The sequence below is a fragment of the Aspergillus japonicus genome, assembly GCF_003184785.1.
Source record: "Aspergillus japonicus CBS 114.51 unplaced genomic scaffold BO86scaffold_59, whole genome shotgun sequence".
Taxonomy (NCBI): domain Eukaryota; kingdom Fungi; phylum Ascomycota; class Eurotiomycetes; order Eurotiales; family Aspergillaceae; genus Aspergillus; species Aspergillus japonicus.
The window spans coordinates 156888-174925 of NW_020291696.1; the positions used below are offsets into that span (position 1 = coordinate 156888).

Here is an 18038-nt window from a genome sequence, read left to right on the forward strand (position 1 = left end):
CTGCTACTACCACAACCACCACCACTTTTAGGGGCCGATAGGAAGATAGAGCGCGCGAAAAAGAGAGAGCGAGGGAGGGAAATGGAAAGAGGAAAAGAGAAAAACAGGAAGAGAGGGAGATACTGACCAGGACAAGAATGAGAGGGGAGGAAAGCGATTCGAGACGGGGGGAAGAGACGGGGGGAGAGGGAGAGAGAGAGAGAGAGAGGGCGAGAGAGGGAAGAGAGACGGTCCGGCAGGGCAGGCAGGCACCGCGCGATTGCAAGAACTGGACGTGTTGGCAGCAGTCGACAAGAGTTATTCCATTTGACTACGGAGGTATAGACCAACGATAAATGTGGGAGATTTGTCTGTCAAGAATTTCGAAAAGAGCAAAAAAAGAAAGAAGTCGACTTCAGTCAGAGTACACAGAGCGCATGGCCATGGGGTGAGATGATAGAGTATTATTTTTTCGCAGCTAAAATGTTCTTCTCGTTCTGTCTCTCTCTATCGCATTTCTCTTCTCGCTGGGTATATGAGGCCTTTTTTCCGCCTTTTCTTCCTCTTTCCTCCCGATCGGCGAATCGCCGTCGGCGCCTCGTCCAGAGTCACGCTAACACCTCGATCAGGCAAGGTGTCTCTATCACGTGGCATTCGGATCAATGCTGTTCCGCAGTGGGCATCGCTTTTTTTTTCTACTACTTATGCCCGCTTGATAGTTTTCTGCTTTCTTTTTTACATCTTCTCAACGCACTTTCGACCAGGGTGAAAAATCTCTGAGAAGCTGAAAAGCTGAGAAGCTAAACAGACAAAATGCTCTCTGGTATATGATTTGAAGTCTGTCCCCTTGCAGGCAGGGGAACAGCCTTCATCTCATGTTCGCTACTCTCGTGGTCCTGACAATCAGACCATCCAACGTCGCTAACAGATCAGGTCACCTCCGCAGATCTGCCACTCGCAGCAGGTTAGTTCCCTTTCCCCCTTTTCTCCCCTGCCCATTCGTCGCCTTGCGAATTGTTTCGAAGATGATAAAACTCTTTTCTCTTCTTTATCCTCTGAATCGTCCATGAGGAGACAGTTCGGACCTCCCTTTCCCGGTTGGTCTGCTACTTGCCAGTATATTTGGTCTGAGAAACAATTCGCACCATGGCTTGTGTGATTCACACGAAAACTCGTTGCTTAATGAAGTTCGTTGAACCCGTGGCTAATGTACGCTATAGCAGTTCTACCCCTTCCGAAATGACGTCGAACATACGGAGTGACATTAAGGTGTCGGCGGGTCGTCGATCATCTTCATGCACGTCGTAGTTCCGGAAAATAGCTTCAGATACAATGAAATCCAAGAATTTTTGCTTACTCGAACGTGCTCCCTATACAATCCTGTCTTTTGTAATTATTTTGTAGAATGTCTTTCTTTTGATACTGGTATCGGCCTACATAACGCCATGTCTACCGGTCTAGGCCCTAGGATTCGGCGTCGCTTCGCCGCTTGCTAGACCTACCATACTCATGGGAGCTCGTAGTCGGGGATGGTCTCACCTTTGTGGCTCTATGGTCTACGGGAGCCAGTTCTCTGTGGAAATCTTCTAATTCCCAGCATCGCCTGCTTGAGCATAAATTAAGCATTGTTGTAGGACACATTCATTCTTCCTCGTGATTCGTGAAGAGTCTTTGCGAAACTGCCCCATCTAAAGCTTCAGACAGTCGATCTATACAGCGTAGGGAGTAATATTATTAGCTTGCTCCGCTGCCATCATTGGTAGCGCGGTGCTAATCTTCTACAGGTGCTTGCTTCTGCAGCGCGGAGATTGCAGATCACGGCACTATCACGTGATCCCAGTTTGTTCTCCGCCCGCCCCCAGCAGGAAGCGGACAGGGTAGAAAGTCCTTGTTCGGGCTCCTACTCCGTAGTCGCAACCTATCCGCTGATGCAGACGAAGGCTTTGGTGCAGCATTAGCACTCTCTTCCGTACCTCATAATCTGGTGGCCTTGCTCGCCCTGGATGTCTTCGCCAATGCTCCAAGGCAGGTTCCTTTGGTCTCTGGCGCGACCCTGTCGGATTATCGCCCATCGCCGCTTTCCCGCCGCAATCCTCGCCCATCCACGACGATTCCATCCCTCGCCAGCGTGGCTCTCATCCACACCGTCTGACCCGCAGGACCCTCGCGACTCGGCGAAAGGTACCGTTCCCGGTGATATTCCAACCCTGAACGCTGAACCAGACCTCGCCCACCGCGAGACCTCCGAGACCAAACCGGCGACGGAACAGCATGAAAACAAGACTGATAAGCCCTACGGTTCCGCTCTTCGGAGGGTGATGAGGAACCGGAGAACGTCTGCGCAACTCACTGTTCCCGTCACTACGGTACCGGAGTGGTTTCGGCAGCGCAACATCGTCGTTCATGATGGGGAGGGCGAAAATGCCGGAGTCTCGGTACAACAAGTGCAGATCCGGTCATCGTCGGATCTCAACGCGGAGAAAGCGTCCTCAGTCGAAAAGCTCGGCCACGGTGGTGATGGCGAGGGCCCATCGGCCTCAGACGACTCGACGCCACAGGAGAACCGCTACGCCTTGACGGATGCCATGTGGGAGGAGCTTTGTGCGTCTGCACGCGCTGGTATGCGTCTGCCGCCGGCAAGGTACGCCCAAGAACCCTCAGCTCGGAAGTCACATCTGGTCCTGCAGTATCCGGGTGCAGATGGGATCTTGTTTCTGGACGCGGTAGTCAAGAGGTTGGCTCAGGAGGTTGGCGCAGACCTGGTGACGCTGAACGCGCAGGACATCGCAGAGTTATGCAGCGAACAGGATCTGACAGATACCGGTAAAACCGACGCGATTCGATCCCTGGGCTACGACGTATATCGACCTACCATACCGGAGGTTTCGCAGGATGGAGTGGATTCGACCGAGTTCGACAACGACGACGACACTCTGCAACCATTGCACTCATCCTCCGATCTCCCGGCAGTGAGCCAAAGGTTTATCTTAGGATCGTCTGGAGAGATTCATGACGTACTGTCTAGGTTGAAGCTGTTCAACCCGGCAGCGGATGGCGCGAACGCCGCATCGAAACCAGAGAGTAGACGACTTCGGCTTGCCCGCCAACTCATTTCCCCCTCTAGCAGAAAGCCTGCACCACCAGCATTGAAAGAGGCGGATGGCAACACGCCCGCAAAACCGGCAGTTTCCGAGCCCGAAGCGACCCCAGCCGCTCGCGATGTCATCGTCCAGGTCCAGGACTATGACGAGATCCAGGATACTCGTGAAGGCGCCAAGTTTATAATAATCTTGCGGAAAGCAATTGAAGAAAAGCGCAAGGCCGGATCCCGGGTCTTGTTTGTTGGCACGATGGCACAGGAAGCTGCATCCGGGGCAGATTCCTCCCGATTAATGCAGAACGCTCCTGATGACCAGTTTTCCCAAGTGCTGCTCGTCACGCCTGACATGGGCTCGGAGGTGGCAGCGCGTACATTTGCAGAGGACCAACGAAAACGGACGTTAGATATCAACATCCGCCACATCCAGGACATGCTTCGCACGCGACTGCATGAACAAGCCGCCGCACTCAAGGACGATATCTTCCGTGATCGTGCCTGGCCATTGGACTCGTCTCTTGTGAAACAGAGTGGCTTGGAAGAGCGGTACTGGTCATACTCCCAAGTTCACTGGGTATGCACGCTGGCACTCGGCTCTCTCAAGGCTGGTGAACAGCTTGGTTTCGAGCACATTCGTAGAGGAATTGAGATGACAAAGCAGAGCGAGCGCGCCAAGAAGGACTGGCTGCAAGAAAAGGCGCCCAAAGCCAACACAGGAGGTGCGGCTGGTGACCGGGAGCGCTTGCTGAGCTCTCTACGAAAGACGTGCAACTCATATGAGAAGAAGCTGCTGAACGGAGTTGTTGATGCGCAGAGCATCCGGACTACGTTTTCGGACGTTCATGTGCCCCCAGAGACTATCGACGCCTTGAAAACGCTGACTTCGTTGTCTTTGATTCGTCCCGAGGCGTTTACCTACGGTGTTCTGGCTACGGACAAGATCCCCGGTCTACTGCTCTACGGGCCGCCTGGAACAGGTAAGACACTCCTGGCCAAGGCTGTAGCCCGCGAGAGTGGTGCCACCGTTCTCGAGGTCAGCGGCTCGGAAGTTTATGACATGTACGTGGGTGAAGGTGAGAAGAACGTCAAGGCCATCTTTACGCTCGCGAAGAAGCTCAGCCCTTGTGTTGTTTTCATTGATGAGGCGGACGCCATTTTCTGCTCCCGAACCCGTGCTAGTAGCCGTACCTCTCACCGGGAGCTCATCAACCAGTTCCTGCGCGAGTGGGACGGAATGAATGACCTCTCTGCCTTCATCATGGTTGCTACGAACCGACCCTTTGATCTGGATGATGCTGTTCTCCGACGTCTTCCCCGCCGCCTTCTGGTTGATCTTCCGACCGAGCAGGATCGCCAGGCCATCTTGAAGATCCATTTGAAAGACGAGCTGCTCGACAGCACAATAGACCTTGCGGAGTTGGCGCGCCGTACTCCGCTCTATTCAGGTTCTGACTTGAAGAATCTTTCAGTGGCTGCCGCATTGGCTTGTGTGCGAGAGGAGAACGAACTGGCGGCACAGCACCAAGGCGACAAGCCCTACCAGTACCCAGCCCGACGCACGTTGACCTGGAAGCACTTCGAGCGGGGGATGGAGGAAATCAGTGCATCAATCAGCGAGGACATGGCGTCCTTGTCCGCAATCCGGAAGTTCGATGAACAATATGGTGATCGCAAAGGACGGCGGAAGAAGAGTCCTGGGTGGGGATTTATCCCAGTGGGTGCGGACGCATCAGCAGCGGCCGAGGATGCTGCGCGCGTCCGGACCTGACCTTGGCGGCAATGAGTATTCTTGTATAGATCGACTTTTATTCTCTCTACTACTTGGTTTTGGAGGGTTCGGATTGGAGTGGACTGGGATGGAAAGGCAGGCAGGCAATGACGATCAATTGTACACTAATTAGCGACATGAACCTGTAACAATATTGCAGATACCTGCTATCTTTCTGGAATAGAATGTTTGTTTTCTCGTACATATGAGTGGAAATGTCTGAATCTAAGCTATTCATTAATATAAAGTATAGTGGATGTAAGTGAAGTGCAGTACTGTACTTCCGGAAGAAGTAAGCCGGGGAAGGGGCTCGACCTCGGAATGACATCGACGAAACGCCGCCGCCTTTGGATCAGCCAACCTTTTCGGCTCCTCCTCAGTTGCAACAACCTCCCCCCCCCCCCCCCCCCAAACTCTCCAGCAGGGCTTTCCTTCATTCCTCTTGTTTTAGCCTACTTTGCTCTCTTGTCAATTTTGTCGCCATTTTCTCTCATCTCTTTTGAGAGGCTTCAATCTTCTGGTCTGGGCTTGATCTTCCTCGGGATTGTCGCCGTCATCCTGAATTTTTTCCAATTGTTTCCCCGCAGCTTCTATTTTTACCCCTCTGCTCGACCTGTCACATTGCACTCACCTCGCCCACCATGTCAACCACCGAGGCCCGCGATGCGGCCATCCGAGAGGCCAAACAATATGTCCGCGACACAGTGCGAAATGACTGGGTCTTTGAACTGTCCCCCGAATACGGCATTCCTTCGTTCTCATCACCGCCGACTCCGGAGCAGGACGTGCTCGAATGGCGCTTGCGCGAATACGACAGTTCCGGCTCCGAACTGGAACCCCAATCCTCCCCGACAATCAACCCCGCGGATGTCCAGCAGCTGCCGGGCTTCACGCCGTCGGAGATCTCCAGCCCCATCGCGACACCGCTGGGCGATGATTCGGAGCGCCGGCGCAAACGCCGCCGCCAGATGGAGGAGGAGATGCGCTGGAACGAGGGCTTGCGCGCGTGGGTTGAGCGACGAGATGCGTGGTCGGGCGCCCACACCAAGGACGAGATCCGCTCCAAAAACCTGAAGAAGCACCAGCAGCAGCAGCAGGAGGAGGGCCACGCGACCGAGTCCTCGTTATCGTCATCGGACGCGGCCGTGCAGAGCCCGCCCAGGTCTCCGACTAGCGACCTGGTCGCCAGGACGGAAGCTGCCCTTAGCCTTGGAGAGCCGAAGAACCTGGCGCAGCTGGACGGCGAGGAGGCTGAGCCATCGACAGTCGCGGAGGACAAGAAGGAACCGACTGCTTCCACGGAGACCATCATCACCGAACCGGGCCCCCAGAAAGAGACCTCCAGCGCCACCACGGAGACTTCGTCCTCCGAACAACCGCAAGCGCAACAGCCGCTTCGAACACTCGAAGAGCCCTTCATACCCGTCGTCCCCTCCCTGATCTCGGGGACCAATCCCATCCGCGCCTCCATTACGCCAGCCATGTACCCCTCCATCTACTCCAAAGTCGTCATCCAGGGTCTCACGCCCACTGTCCCCATCAACCTCGCCGACGTCACCAAAGCCATGGTCCAAGGCTGGAAGGCCGACGGCCAATGGCCCCCCAAACCGACCCAGACCTCGATTGTTCTACAGGACGACGCGACCATCCCTCGCCGACCGGAGGACAGCACCACGACGGCGGCAGCAGCAGCAGCAGCAGGCGGGGACCGCGCGCCTTCATCGCCTGAGTCGAAACGCCGCTCCGGCGTCGCCAGTGCCGTCCGCAAGGTATTCCATTTCTCGGGGTTCCACCCCCATCCGTTTCACCGGAGAGGCTCTTCCAGTCAACAGAATACTGAATCCCAAACGCAAGCTGGCGGTGAGTCCGGAGCGAATATTGCACAGTGAGATTTGAGCAATCACAAGCTGAGACTGTTGGATCGCAGCGTCTGGACTCATCCAGGAATAACCTCGAATGGAGCGGCATCGATACCGCCGCCATCCTCGTCTCCAATATCATGATCTCTCTTATTGCCCCAAATTCTCCCCTTGTGTCTATTCTACTGCTCCCGGATTGTTGCATGCATCATCCCCCTCACCACCTTCACTCTCTACCCTTCCTCTTGAATAATGATGTCTCTTTCTTCTTGATTACATGTCACGTATGTACGGTTATGGTTCGATCATGATACTCTGCCTGTTTTTCTCTTTCCTAATGTTGCTGATGGATACTTATGTTATGACGTAAGATGATGCGTTGGATCCATTTTAATCTCCTAGCCTCATGCATGCAGGAGGGAATTTTTCTTATTTGTTGCCTCAATTTCTACTTCTGGTTAGAGCATACAGAATCATGGATATCCCAGATTGTTGTCAATGCACGGGGCTTAGACCCACCCAGGCGGATCATTCGATATATGGATTCTTACATGGTGCCGAGCAGTATTTATGATTACTTCGGAATGGAAACTTGGGTTTTGCTGGGTGACCTTCGTTGTAGTATATAGTCCAGTCTGTCTGCGATGATGCTGACTTTACCCTACCACCTGCCCAGCACTGGGAATTGGACTATGTATCAGTATACACCAAACCCTCGAGTCCATGATACGGCACTGTACTCAGAGGTTATGCTCCCAAAGCCGGAGACTCCGTCTCTGCAGTTTGGAGTACTCGAACCGACTGAACCAGGAAAAAGACCTGATTGCTCGTGCGTGGTAGGTATGCTACAACCGACAATTCAAGTTCACCTGCAATGCAGCGTTCCAACTCTATCGATCTTCCAACGCGCCACAGAACCCCTCACCCTCGATAACTATACCATCGAACATAACCATCATAGATATACTTAGGCACTGTACAGCAACTTAAGCATTCAAACCATGCAGTCATTTTGACCTTGAGCTCTCGAAGGACAGGACAGATCACGTAAAGCTGAGCCCTGCGACAAGGTAGCATACTACACTTATTCAGGCCGGATGCGCCTTCTCGCGTCGGAGGCTAGGGCAGTGGGAGCCAGCCAAGGTGGATACAAAGCTGGAGATGGAAAGGCCAGCCTGGTGTAGCAGCCAAGGGAGAGGGGTCTATCATACGCTTTGGGGGTAATACTTTTAAGGTTACTGCCACGGACTGCGCGGGTAGAACTATCTTAGTATGTAGCGGTACCGCGAGTAGAATGGGTCCTCGTCCGCTGAAATTGTATGAAAGCACGATCAAGCCCAATATCAAATCTCAAGAGCTCGAGCACAGTGTATAGAAGTTGCAGCAAGGCGAGTGGTCGCCGGCATGACGCGCACTATTACTGTCTATCGCAGGCCGCCGATGAACTGAGGTGAGTGATGTCCTATTCGGGCGATGTGTGAGATGCAAAACTGCAGGATTGACGTATGAGTTGGTGCCGAGCATACGACGCCAGTCTTCAGCAGTGCGGGCGAATGAAGATAGGAATCAAGAATTATTCGTTTGTATCTTCTGGACTGTAAGAGGCGCCCGCGGTCTTAGGGTCATTCATTCTTCGGGGGTGGTGGTGAATAGCTGGGTTACGGAGACCTGGAATCCCCCGTTCAAACAACAGCGCATGCTCTTGCAAGCAAAACGCCGACCGGACATGACTTCGTCAATTTTCTTTCCCCGTGACTGTACTTGAACGGCCCTGATATGGCGATTTTACGCGCAGAACAGGATTGATCAAGACATATATACCACAGTATAGCTCCAAACTGAATCAAAAAGGTCCTTTGAGTTGTGACACACTAAGAATTGGCTAAGGCCTGTTGTAAAGTATACCGAATGAATCGCATATTCGGAAATCCAGATTTCTTAGGTCGTTGACAAGATCTGGGCTGTCTTGGGTGTAAGGATATTTGGGGTGATACCAGTATAAAGGATACTAAAAGAACCTTAGAAGGTTCTGCAGACTACAGTAGATACTAGGTTCTAAAAGATGTATTATCTGTGTAGCCAGTGCTTATAGCAATAATAAAATACTCTATGTATTGATAAAGCTGTAGTAGAAAGTAGTATAAGAAGCTGTGTGTGCTATGTATCTACCTGTATAGAAAAACTCCAGTCATGCCTGTAAATATAACTTATAAAGTTTTAGATCGATTATAAATACCTACAGATAAAGCAAACTAAAGTTTATACATATAGCTTTGATATTATATATATATAGTTGAATTAAAGTAGTATAGTAGTCTCTAAGCTGCAACTACCGCCACACAGCTAAGAGCTGCTAGAAGTAAGGATAAATTCATCATTATTACCATCACTTGGGCAGTTGCAATCCATGTATGTTTCAAGGAAGATCTAGCCCAATGACAATGCACCCGTTCTCCTCAACCACCGAATATAACATCAGCATAGTTTGTAAACAGCCAGTAAATCTCATCCTAGTCGTTGTCAGCGTAGCTGATAAGATATCAATAAGAAGGCGACTATCTCAAACTTACGCCTTCCATCATGTCACAAAATCTTTCATCGGCCTGTAGAGCAGCATCCTGCACAACCCGAACCCGGATAAGTAGATCATATCCATTTTCGTTGGCAAAGTAGAATCGCAGGATACTACCATCCCGAAAGGCCGATGTCTCATACTTGGGTCGCGCATCCGTATCTTCGTACCACTGGCCCAGAATGCGCTCGGTGCCGTCGTGGTAGCAGAGTAGAAGTCCCGTACATCGAGATTCAAGATAACAAGCCACAAGGGATCGAACATGCCTGAACGGTGCTTGTGAGAAGAATCTTGGGGGATTAAGGATATCTATCACTTCCATGTGTTGACGCAGCGGGATGGCGGAAATAGCTTGGCGTGGAACGGTGTGCCTGTGCGGCTGGTAGATACTACCCAAGCTCGTGAATCTGGTGATGCCTGGCGACTTGTCGTAGTAGAGACCTTGAAGATCTCCATGATCTGCATTGAATAGGCTCTTTGTACATGTCCTGCTGGGCTCGATGTAGGGACCGAGAAAGTATATTTCGTCTTTACTGGTGGTTACCTAGCCGATGTCAGTAAAAAGCTTCTTCGCGCGAAGAGGCACAGCATACAGCTAAGTAAGGTTCGGGTAGGTAGTCATCTCGCTCCCAGAATACAGACACTGAACTTATGGTTTTTTGACGACCAAGGCGGAAGTGGATAGGGTGACCTTGTTGGCGCCCATACCAGTGGCTAAAAGAAGATTCTCCACGAGATGAATGCGGAGAGCAGGAGAGAAAGTGGGTTCCAATGCCAACAATGCCCGCGTTCGAGCAAAATGCGGTAAGTCCGCATAGCTTTCCTTCCTTACTCTGTAAGGGGATATACTCCATAAGCCGCTGAGCGTGGGTCGAGAAGTCCACATGCCGCGGCCAATCATAAAATGAATCCGCAGAGGGGCGGAAAGGAGGAAGTATAGATGACCAGAGGAAGTCATGTCCAAACATGGACTTGTCGCAAGGGCTGATGTCGAATATTTTGAAAACCTGAAGTTTTATAAATTGATAAATTCCAGTAGCCGGGAACAGGCACCTACATCCCACTTGAAATCCACACGCAACTCTTTTGTCTGGGGTTAAACGACTCCACGGAACCGAGTGTTAGACATTGTCTTGTTCGGTTCGGCGCTTGGTACTTCTGACACAAATTCCAGCTGAGAAAGCCCATGAATATCCATTGTGAATATCATTGCCGCTTTCGAGGAAGGAACCGATATGGCTGTAGAACACTCGCTTTTGTGGCCGTACACTACGTCTCCCTGGCCAAGGCCACACACATATCTCTGCTTCATCACATGAGTGTAGTATAAAAAGAGGTCACAATTCAAGGAGAGAGTCGCAGTTCCGTTTGTGACAGAAGGGGCGGACCAGAGATGTTTCGTAGCCGGGAGGGCCAGAATCGAGCGTACACTGCCAGGGGAAATGCAGTCCCAAATCATTGTAATGAGCTCCGGCGGAAGTTGCCCGCATCTTTTGAGCAGCTCTAGATATTCATCATCGTTGGGCGGATGCTGAGAATTGGCTGAGGCGCGAACTAATGAGTGGATTGATTGTTGAAGGAATCCATGACTTCTGTAGGCCTCTTGTGGTAGGCTAGTCCAGATATGAGGTATCATCGCGAGACCTATATCGTAAATCACGGTACTCTTTGGTGACTCTACTACAGCAGACAGGCAAAGACTATGAACAGCAGGCGCATATCTTGCCTTTCGGCGTGGATAATTGTGTACATATATGTAAAGATCATGCAACTCGATCGTCCGATCATCTTCTCGAAAAGTGAGAGCTGGAGTCCAGACAGCGGTCTGGTCTTGCGATTCAATAACTGCAGTATCATTAGCAGGTGAGTGAGGGTCATCTGAACTGCGACATACGCGCGCGAAAGGATGTATCTGTTGTAAACCTCTGACCACAAAGCGAGCAATAAGGGATTCGCTTGTAGTGAAGAGGCTTCCACAGAATACCTGTAGCAAACATGATTGATGGTGCAACAAGCCGCAGAGCGTGGATATACAGTACAGAAGTTGCTGATATTATCCCTCGACTTATATGCTCGCCGAAAAGCGGTCTGATTATGCTTTTGTTTTGTGATTAGTAGAATGTCACTAACCCCTCCTTCAAGCATATGCACTTCAATCGGGCAGAATTGCCAGGCAACTGATTGATCACAGAAATCACATGACAAAAAATATCATTTTGGGCAACTAATGAACGGAAATAAAGCAATGGGTTGCTTTATAGAGCCTAGAAATAAGGGCAAGAAGGATTTGGGGAGCACCAGGCCTTGATAGCTGTTTTCATACAGGAGGTTGATTCTCTTTCTTATCTTTTCTCCTCCTCTATTTTTCATTTTTGGTTAGAGTACACAAAATATCCCAGATTGTTGTTGATACACAGGTTTTAGCGCCATATAGGTAGATATAATGAGATATCGATTCCTATTTAGTACCAGGTAGCATCTATCAATACTTTAAAATAGGATATAAATTCGTACATCTAATCTTTAATCTTTACATGTAGTTACTTTAACCTGTCCCTATCTATAGTAGACAGTTGACTATCAGGCGTTATTCTTAAGGCTAAGGTTATGCCTCTGATATGCTTAGAGATTATCAAGTAATAGATTTAAGCCTTTGATCTCTGCACTTTATACTTAAACAGATCGAATTCACCTACACTAGAGATGGATGAAATGCCGTTCGTTTAATGCCCACCGCCAATTGATGTGTAGTAGCTTCCAAGTTATCGGTTCTAGCTCACTTCACCCCTCCATTCAACTCCGATTTACACCGTCTGCAGCCATACCTACCTCTGCTGCGAAGCACAGCACACACACCCTTACAAACACACACGAACCCCCTGAGACAGATATACATCTAACAACTACCACTTACCACTAATTTACCCCCAAGCATCCCTCAGAGCCCTCACCCTCACAGGCTCCCTATTCGCCGCAACAACCTAGTTCGATACCCTCAAACTCTCCGCATCAGTCTCATACAGAGCCAAATCGAACCGGTTGAACAAATAGGCCAGGGCCATCGTCATTTCCATCTGCGCTAACCTGCGCAAAATTAGCCATCTCTCCCCTTTCTTCCAACAAGGAATAACCCTACTTCATCCCAATACAAGCATACGGCCCTTTACTGAACTGTACCTTCCAATGATCCAAGCCGTTGGCTTCTTCGGAGAGCCATCGCTCGGGTTGATAGATCCGTGATCCTGCGGAAGATGGTCGCGTTGCGGCTGATGCTCGAGTGGCTTGTGGAGACGGTTGTCTAATTTCTTGGGGATTAGTAAATTTGACGGTAGGGAAGTTGAGACGCAAGGTGCTATGCTGGGATCACTCACTCCGCCGGGAATGAATCCCAGTCCTGCGATAACGCAACCACCCTGCGGGACTATACGGGGTAGAACTCCAGGGGCGGGGCAGGAGATGCGGAGCGTCTCGTCGATGACTGCTGACTAGGTTGTTGGGTTTCAGTGTGTCAGCTACATACCGGACCTAGCATTTACTAACGCTTTGGTAACGGAGTCTTATGGGCGGAGGTGGAGACGACACCCAGCGAAAAGAGAATTGAGAGGGGAGCAGAAGAAGGAGGGGAAGGGAACTGCACATGATATCTCAGCCTCCGCACCGCGGCCCCGTCATGCGCGCGGATTTGAGCATATACACTCTGGAGTTCACGTTGAAGAGTCTGCAGTACCCGGGGGCTGGACAGCAGATAGTAGACTGCATTGGCCAACGCATAGGAAGCCGTGTCTGCACCGGCGAACATGAAGAGAACGGCTTCGTCGATGATGTCTTCGGTTGAGGTTGACTCCGCCCCATCAGCGAGTAGAATGTCGCAGAGTGTTCTCTTGTCGGAGTTGGGGTCGGGGTGGGCTTGCTCGCGGCCCTTCTGGATGCTTGCCAGGTTCGATGTGCAGTACTTGGGATCGGCGGGTGTGAGCGGTTCTGCCTCGTAGGACTCGGGGGAGTGCCTTCTTGGCTTTCTCGAGCTGGAAGACAGGATTTACCTGGCGCATCCGTACGTAGCCGGGAACGATCCAGTGAAAGAGCCACTGGGGGAGGAGGTTGACGAGTTTCCCGAGGAGGGGGAAGTTACAAGACTTTGGACGGTTTAATATATTGTCTGATGAGTCACAACCCTACCGCGCTTGATCGTGGAGTCAATCCCCCACATAGAAGTGTATGCCTATGCAAGAAGTGCAAGGTCGTCGCGAGGTCGTCTAAAGTCTCTTGATTATGGGAGATACGTAGCGAGCTCCCGAATGTCCGGTCGGAGATCATGTTCAACTACCAATTAGCCAAAGGAGCACTGGATTACATGCTAGATATTCAGGGTGAGGGACGCACGCTGAGATAAACAAATAGCCTCTGAATATTCAGCGGCCTTCCATCCCGGCAGGCCCGCGACAGGGTCTCCCCTATATCCTCAATGTTACTGATCAGAGTCGACAATGAAGATTGGACTGCAGACGGGGTGAACGCTGGATTGAGCTTTTTGCGCCGGAGGCTGTGGTGGTGGAAGTCAGTCAACGAGGCGACGGAGTTTGAGAAGGGGAGGCTGGTGTAGAATGCTGGGTCGCGGTGGAAGGCTGTTCCGGGCTTGAAGACTCTAATGAGTGGTTAATACTTTGGTTGATCTTGAAACTTGTTGGATACACATACTACCTACTCGTGATAGAAATCTGGGTCGTTGATGTGGAGGTGGTTATGCGAGATGCGAATGATCCAGGAATCTGTGTCTCACTCAGTCGACGGGGGCCAAAACATAGAGTAGAGGGCGAAGGAAAGGTACTGTAAGTGGGTTTCAGATCGTAGACGTGGAATATATACTGTCCGTTTGCGACGGTGTCGAAATAAAATCGATACCAGTCTGTTATTGCAGCGAGAATGGGTCCCGGGAACTTTCTCAGCGGATGGAGATAGAGACGATAAAGTATTCGGTAGAGAGACTCTGGCTTATAAAGATGCCAAACAGGGTGCATAGACTGATGACTGGTGAGTACTTGTCTTTAAATTTGGAGGTAGGGCTGACTGACATGGACTGTGTGGTTAGAACCATCATAGTATGTATGTACTTGCTGTGCTGTCAAGCTTGTGAGTAGAGAGTAGAATGGACCTAGTCCGAGTAATTGCTTGAAGTACACAGTTCAGTTCCAGGATCAGAAGGACGAGAGGCCTAGACGTCGCATTGAAGTTGCAATAAAGTCAGGAGGTGCTCGGATGACGTGCAGACTTCTGTGGTTCAACGATTGACTTTCGATGTGGGCACAAGTCGTGAATCATACACTGTGCAAGTTGGACTATCTGAGAGTGCACAGCAGGCCTTATCTGGCTAGTCAAGCAAGGCACTGCTCAGTTTCTGTTACAAGACGATCATAAAGTGTCTTGGTACTCTACTGTAGTTCCGCCTTTCCAATATTACACTTTAAATATAATCTTTCCATCCACAATTTCCGAATGGTGGAAGTGCCGTTGCCCAGTATAACTATGCCCGTCAGAGAATATCCATTCACCGAAACACCAGAGGGAAATAATACCTCCAATGAGTCAATCCCATGATAACGTTCTTGCACACTTCCAAGAAAGCTGTAGTGATCTCATGGGTATCAGTATGGGAATTTTGGAAATGTCTCTTGATATTGTGGAAACTTTGGGCGGCCTCCTCAACCAGCTTAATAGCCCATTTCATGGCTGTGTCGCAGTCGACATCGTTGTTGAGCATTAATACCGGGATGAGGTTCTCAATCTGCCCGTCTGCCTGGGGGATCTAATCAGTAGACTCAGGAGCTACAGAATAATGGACCTACAATCTCTTTGCGCAGGGAAAACATGTCGTTGATCCTGCATTAGTGCTCAGCTTGATGGGTCGGAGAGATGGCTAGTATAGGTGAACTGACATGTGTACCAAATGCGATGTATGCTTCCATAACAGCTGCATCAGCTCGCTATCGAGTTGCTGTTGTGAGACATCGATGCCATAAATGAAGCTAGTTGTGCGTCAGCTGAGAGCCTTGTCGATAGACATTTCACCCACGGGATTGTGGCTATAACTGGATACACCCCTGCAGTGCGTTCGCGCCGGCTCAGGTATTGTTTCGGCGATGGAACGTGGTTTCTAGAGTAGACTGTATCCAGGGTATCGACACTCTCAACATAGTATAAGATCTGCCTCAGAAGAACTTTTAGGGTATCTGGAGACACGTCAGCTTGGTGAATGTCAGAGCGCGAGGCAGATTGACCTTTCGAGCGCGCGCTTCGAATGTGATCAGCGACTTCATTCCAGCAAAGCAAGGCATGCTGAAGCTCTTCTGGAAAGCATGTCAAATTGGGGAAATCGTCTTTCTCACCGAGAACGGCGTGGAAGTACTGTATGGATTGTGCTCTGTATTCCTGAGCCTTGTCCTTATCGTTGGCTAGGATGCCACAGTCAAATACTGTAGGCGAGACATCAGCAAGTCGATATTGCGAAGCCTTTATTGCTTAGATTTCCATACAGTCGTCCCAAATGAAATACTGTGGTAAGCTATTAGCCGCGTTCCAGCGAAAGATGAGATAACCAACCAATGCAAATGCTTTGAACTCGGTACATAAGACTTCGAATAAAGAACGAGCACAGATGATAGCAGCAAAGACTCCAAAGTCTGCCCTCTGAAATTTGCGACTTTAAGCCCGATTTGGTACCCATCTGTTTTGGCCGAGGTTACTTTACTGGGTCGGAAATAGGCCCACAGTAAAATTGATACTTACCGTTCAATCCACGGGTTGAGGACTTCGTGCCGGGCTCTCTCACAGCCAGGGTGAATCACAGGTTTTCAATGGGGAAACAAAGCATACAAATCAGGGATTGTGGCTTTCAGGCCACGCATTTTCTGCCGGAATGTGGCCAGTAATTCATCAGTCGACACTATCTGTCTTGGATTGGCTGGATTGCTTTTCTGCACGCCGTCTTGCACTTGGTCGTGGGATTCCTGGCCATTCGCCCGCGGTAGACTTTATAGGACCGCCATGATGAATAGACCTAGCAGGATTCTCTAAAAGAATACATCAGCATGATGGAGTGACTGATTCCAGTCAGGTGGGTACTTCATAAGGCCTAACTATTGGGAGCTAGACAGTAATTCTTTTCTTCTTATCTCCACTCGAGCTTGTCCTATCGAGCCCTTGCTCAGTTCCTGCGGAATGGCTGACGGTAATGCCGCGCTGGTCACCCGAGGCAGTGATCTGGTGGCACGGCTGTCGAAAGACTTGATGCGGCAATCTGAATTTAGTTCCCTGACGCTATCGATCTACGACACGGCCTGGCTGGCAATGATTATCAATAAGTCAGGGGAAGGCAGTGGATGGCTCTTTCCGGAGTGCTTTGCTTACCTTCTCGAGAATCAGGGCTCAGATGGAGGATGGGATCCTTTGCAACAATCCACCCGGTCTTTGGGGTATCCAAACTCTCTTTGCCTAACTGACTGCATCATTCACTCACTTGCGGCCTTGATGGCTCTCTGCCGACATGCTCGAGGTCCTGACCCGCCCGCTGATGTCTCCTCCCGGATATTAGATGCCAGAAGCTTTCTGCATCAGAAGCTTTCCATCTGGACTCTCGAAGACATCACTCATCTAGGCTTCGAGCTTCTCATGCCGGTGCATTTGCTGCTCCTTCAAGAAGAAGGCATTAAGTTTGAGTTCCCATCGAAAGTCAAACTCTTCCGAAAGTTTCAAGAAGCATATGCAGTGGATCTAGACTGGGTATGCGACGAAGCGCCTTGCCAGGTGCCTCTTTTCTCTCTCAAAGCATACATCGGAAAGCTGGACTTCAGCCGCCTCGGCCATGTGCCCACTTCCGCATGTGTGGCAGCGTCACCTGCCTCTACCACGGCATTCCTAATTGATTCCCCGAGGTGGAGCGCGCAATGTGAAGCTTATCTTCGACATATCGTAATCCGTGGTCCTGGGAAAGGAAATGGCTCTGTTCCAGGGGTTTTCCCGCTGGAGCTTTTTGAGCCAACTTGGGTAAGCTCCATCTCTTTTCCTATAGTGTCTATCACTAGCTGTACCATCTGATACTTGACGTGACAAGGTGCTGGCGACTCTGCTGGAGAACGGATTCACAAAAGAGCATCTTGGGGCTGCGCAGGTGGACTGCTTCTTCAGTTCCTGTACAGGAACTTGGAGTATGATGGCGTCATTGGTGCAAGTATGTCTGCCCCTATCGCAGGACCCATTTTCCCATTTTTGACACCTCGCAGCCAAGGCTTTCTTTCCAGACGCCGATGACACATCTCGGATCTTGACGTTATTGAATCTAAACGGATACAACTTGAGTCCAGTGGGCTTGGTGGCACGGTTCGAAGTAGAGGACTGCTTTGCGACGGTTGATACCAAGATGCCCAAACGTGTCAAGAGCATCAGTGTCAACGGCAACGTGCTGTGTTCTCTTCTTCAATGCTTATGAGAGAACTCAGCCCGCCTATTGCGGCACAGCTATGAAGGTGGATGGACCCAAGAACATGCCCGGTACGCCCTGTAGCTCCTTAATACACAATATCAACGCGTATTCCCATACAAAACCGAGACTATCCGGACACCGTCCAGTATCTCATAACGGAAGTATACAGTGTCAGCATCATCCTCCAGCGGATCCAGAAAATGTCTCTTGACGGTGATGTTTTAGCCGCGCTTGAGCCGATTTTGAAAGCCTGCTACGTCGCCTGTTCGGGGCTTCAACAGGTCATCACA

The 18038-nt window shown here is 50.5% G+C and overlaps 7 protein-coding genes across 7 annotated transcripts; 3 read left to right on the forward strand and 4 right to left on the reverse strand.

The window, feature by feature from the left end:
* Positions 1 to 1662: 1662 nt before the first annotated feature.
* Positions 1663 to 5036, forward strand: BO86DRAFT_391898 (ATP-binding protein). Its single transcript, XM_025672691.1, has one exon. The coding sequence runs from the start codon at positions 1995 to 1997 to the stop codon at positions 4842 to 4844; it is 2850 nt and encodes a 949-aa protein (XP_025524245.1). The 5' UTR covers positions 1663 to 1994; the 3' UTR covers positions 4845 to 5036.
* A 237-nt stretch (positions 5037 to 5273) lies between these two features.
* BO86DRAFT_391899 (DUF4050 domain-containing protein) lies at positions 5274 to 6910 on the forward strand. The gene has a single exon (XM_025672692.1). It carries the CDS (start codon positions 5486 to 5488, stop codon positions 6731 to 6733), a length of 1248 nt encoding a protein of 415 aa, XP_025524246.1. The 5' UTR covers positions 5274 to 5485; the 3' UTR covers positions 6734 to 6910.
* Positions 6911 to 9147: 2237 nt separating this feature from the next.
* BO86DRAFT_458587 (uncharacterized protein) lies at positions 9148 to 10233 on the reverse strand (the record flags this gene model as incomplete). Its single annotated transcript, XM_025677302.1, has 3 exons — positions 9148 to 9213; positions 9274 to 9819; positions 10108 to 10233. 3 exons carry the CDS (start codon positions 10231 to 10233, stop codon positions 9160 to 9162), a joined length of 726 nt encoding a protein of 241 aa, XP_025524247.1. The 3' UTR covers positions 9148 to 9159.
* A 137-nt stretch (positions 10234 to 10370) lies between these two features.
* BO86DRAFT_391900 (uncharacterized protein) lies at positions 10371 to 10951 on the reverse strand (the record flags this gene model as incomplete). The annotated part of the gene is made up of 1 exon (XM_025672693.1): positions 10371 to 10951. Exon 1 carries the CDS (start codon positions 10909 to 10911, stop codon positions 10372 to 10374), a length of 540 nt encoding a protein of 179 aa, XP_025524248.1. The 5' UTR covers positions 10912 to 10951.
* Positions 10952 to 12256: 1305 nt separating this feature from the next.
* Positions 12257 to 12914, reverse strand: BO86DRAFT_458588 (uncharacterized protein; the record flags this gene model as incomplete). The annotated part of the gene is made up of 4 exons (XM_025677303.1): positions 12257 to 12359; positions 12453 to 12556; positions 12647 to 12760; positions 12816 to 12914. 4 exons carry the CDS (start codon positions 12912 to 12914, stop codon positions 12257 to 12259), a joined length of 420 nt encoding a protein of 139 aa, XP_025524249.1.
* Positions 12915 to 14726: 1812 nt separating this feature from the next.
* On the reverse strand, positions 14727 to 16174 carry BO86DRAFT_421687 (terpene synthase family protein; the record flags this gene model as incomplete). Its single annotated transcript, XM_025675294.1, has 9 exons — positions 14727 to 14793; positions 14846 to 15066; positions 15116 to 15149; positions 15206 to 15295; positions 15343 to 15499; positions 15548 to 15742; positions 15866 to 15969; positions 16056 to 16091; positions 16143 to 16174. 9 exons carry the CDS (start codon positions 16172 to 16174, stop codon positions 14727 to 14729), a joined length of 936 nt encoding a protein of 311 aa, XP_025524250.1.
* Positions 16175 to 16487: 313 nt separating this feature from the next.
* On the forward strand, positions 16488 to 17754 carry BO86DRAFT_402900 (uncharacterized protein; the record flags this gene model as incomplete). Its single annotated transcript, XM_025673895.1, has 3 exons — positions 16488 to 17312; positions 17380 to 17458; positions 17549 to 17754. The coding sequence occupies 3 exons, from the start codon at positions 16488 to 16490 to the stop codon at positions 17752 to 17754; spliced, it is 1110 nt and encodes a 369-aa protein (XP_025524251.1).
* Positions 17755 to 18038: the final 284 nt, after the last annotated feature.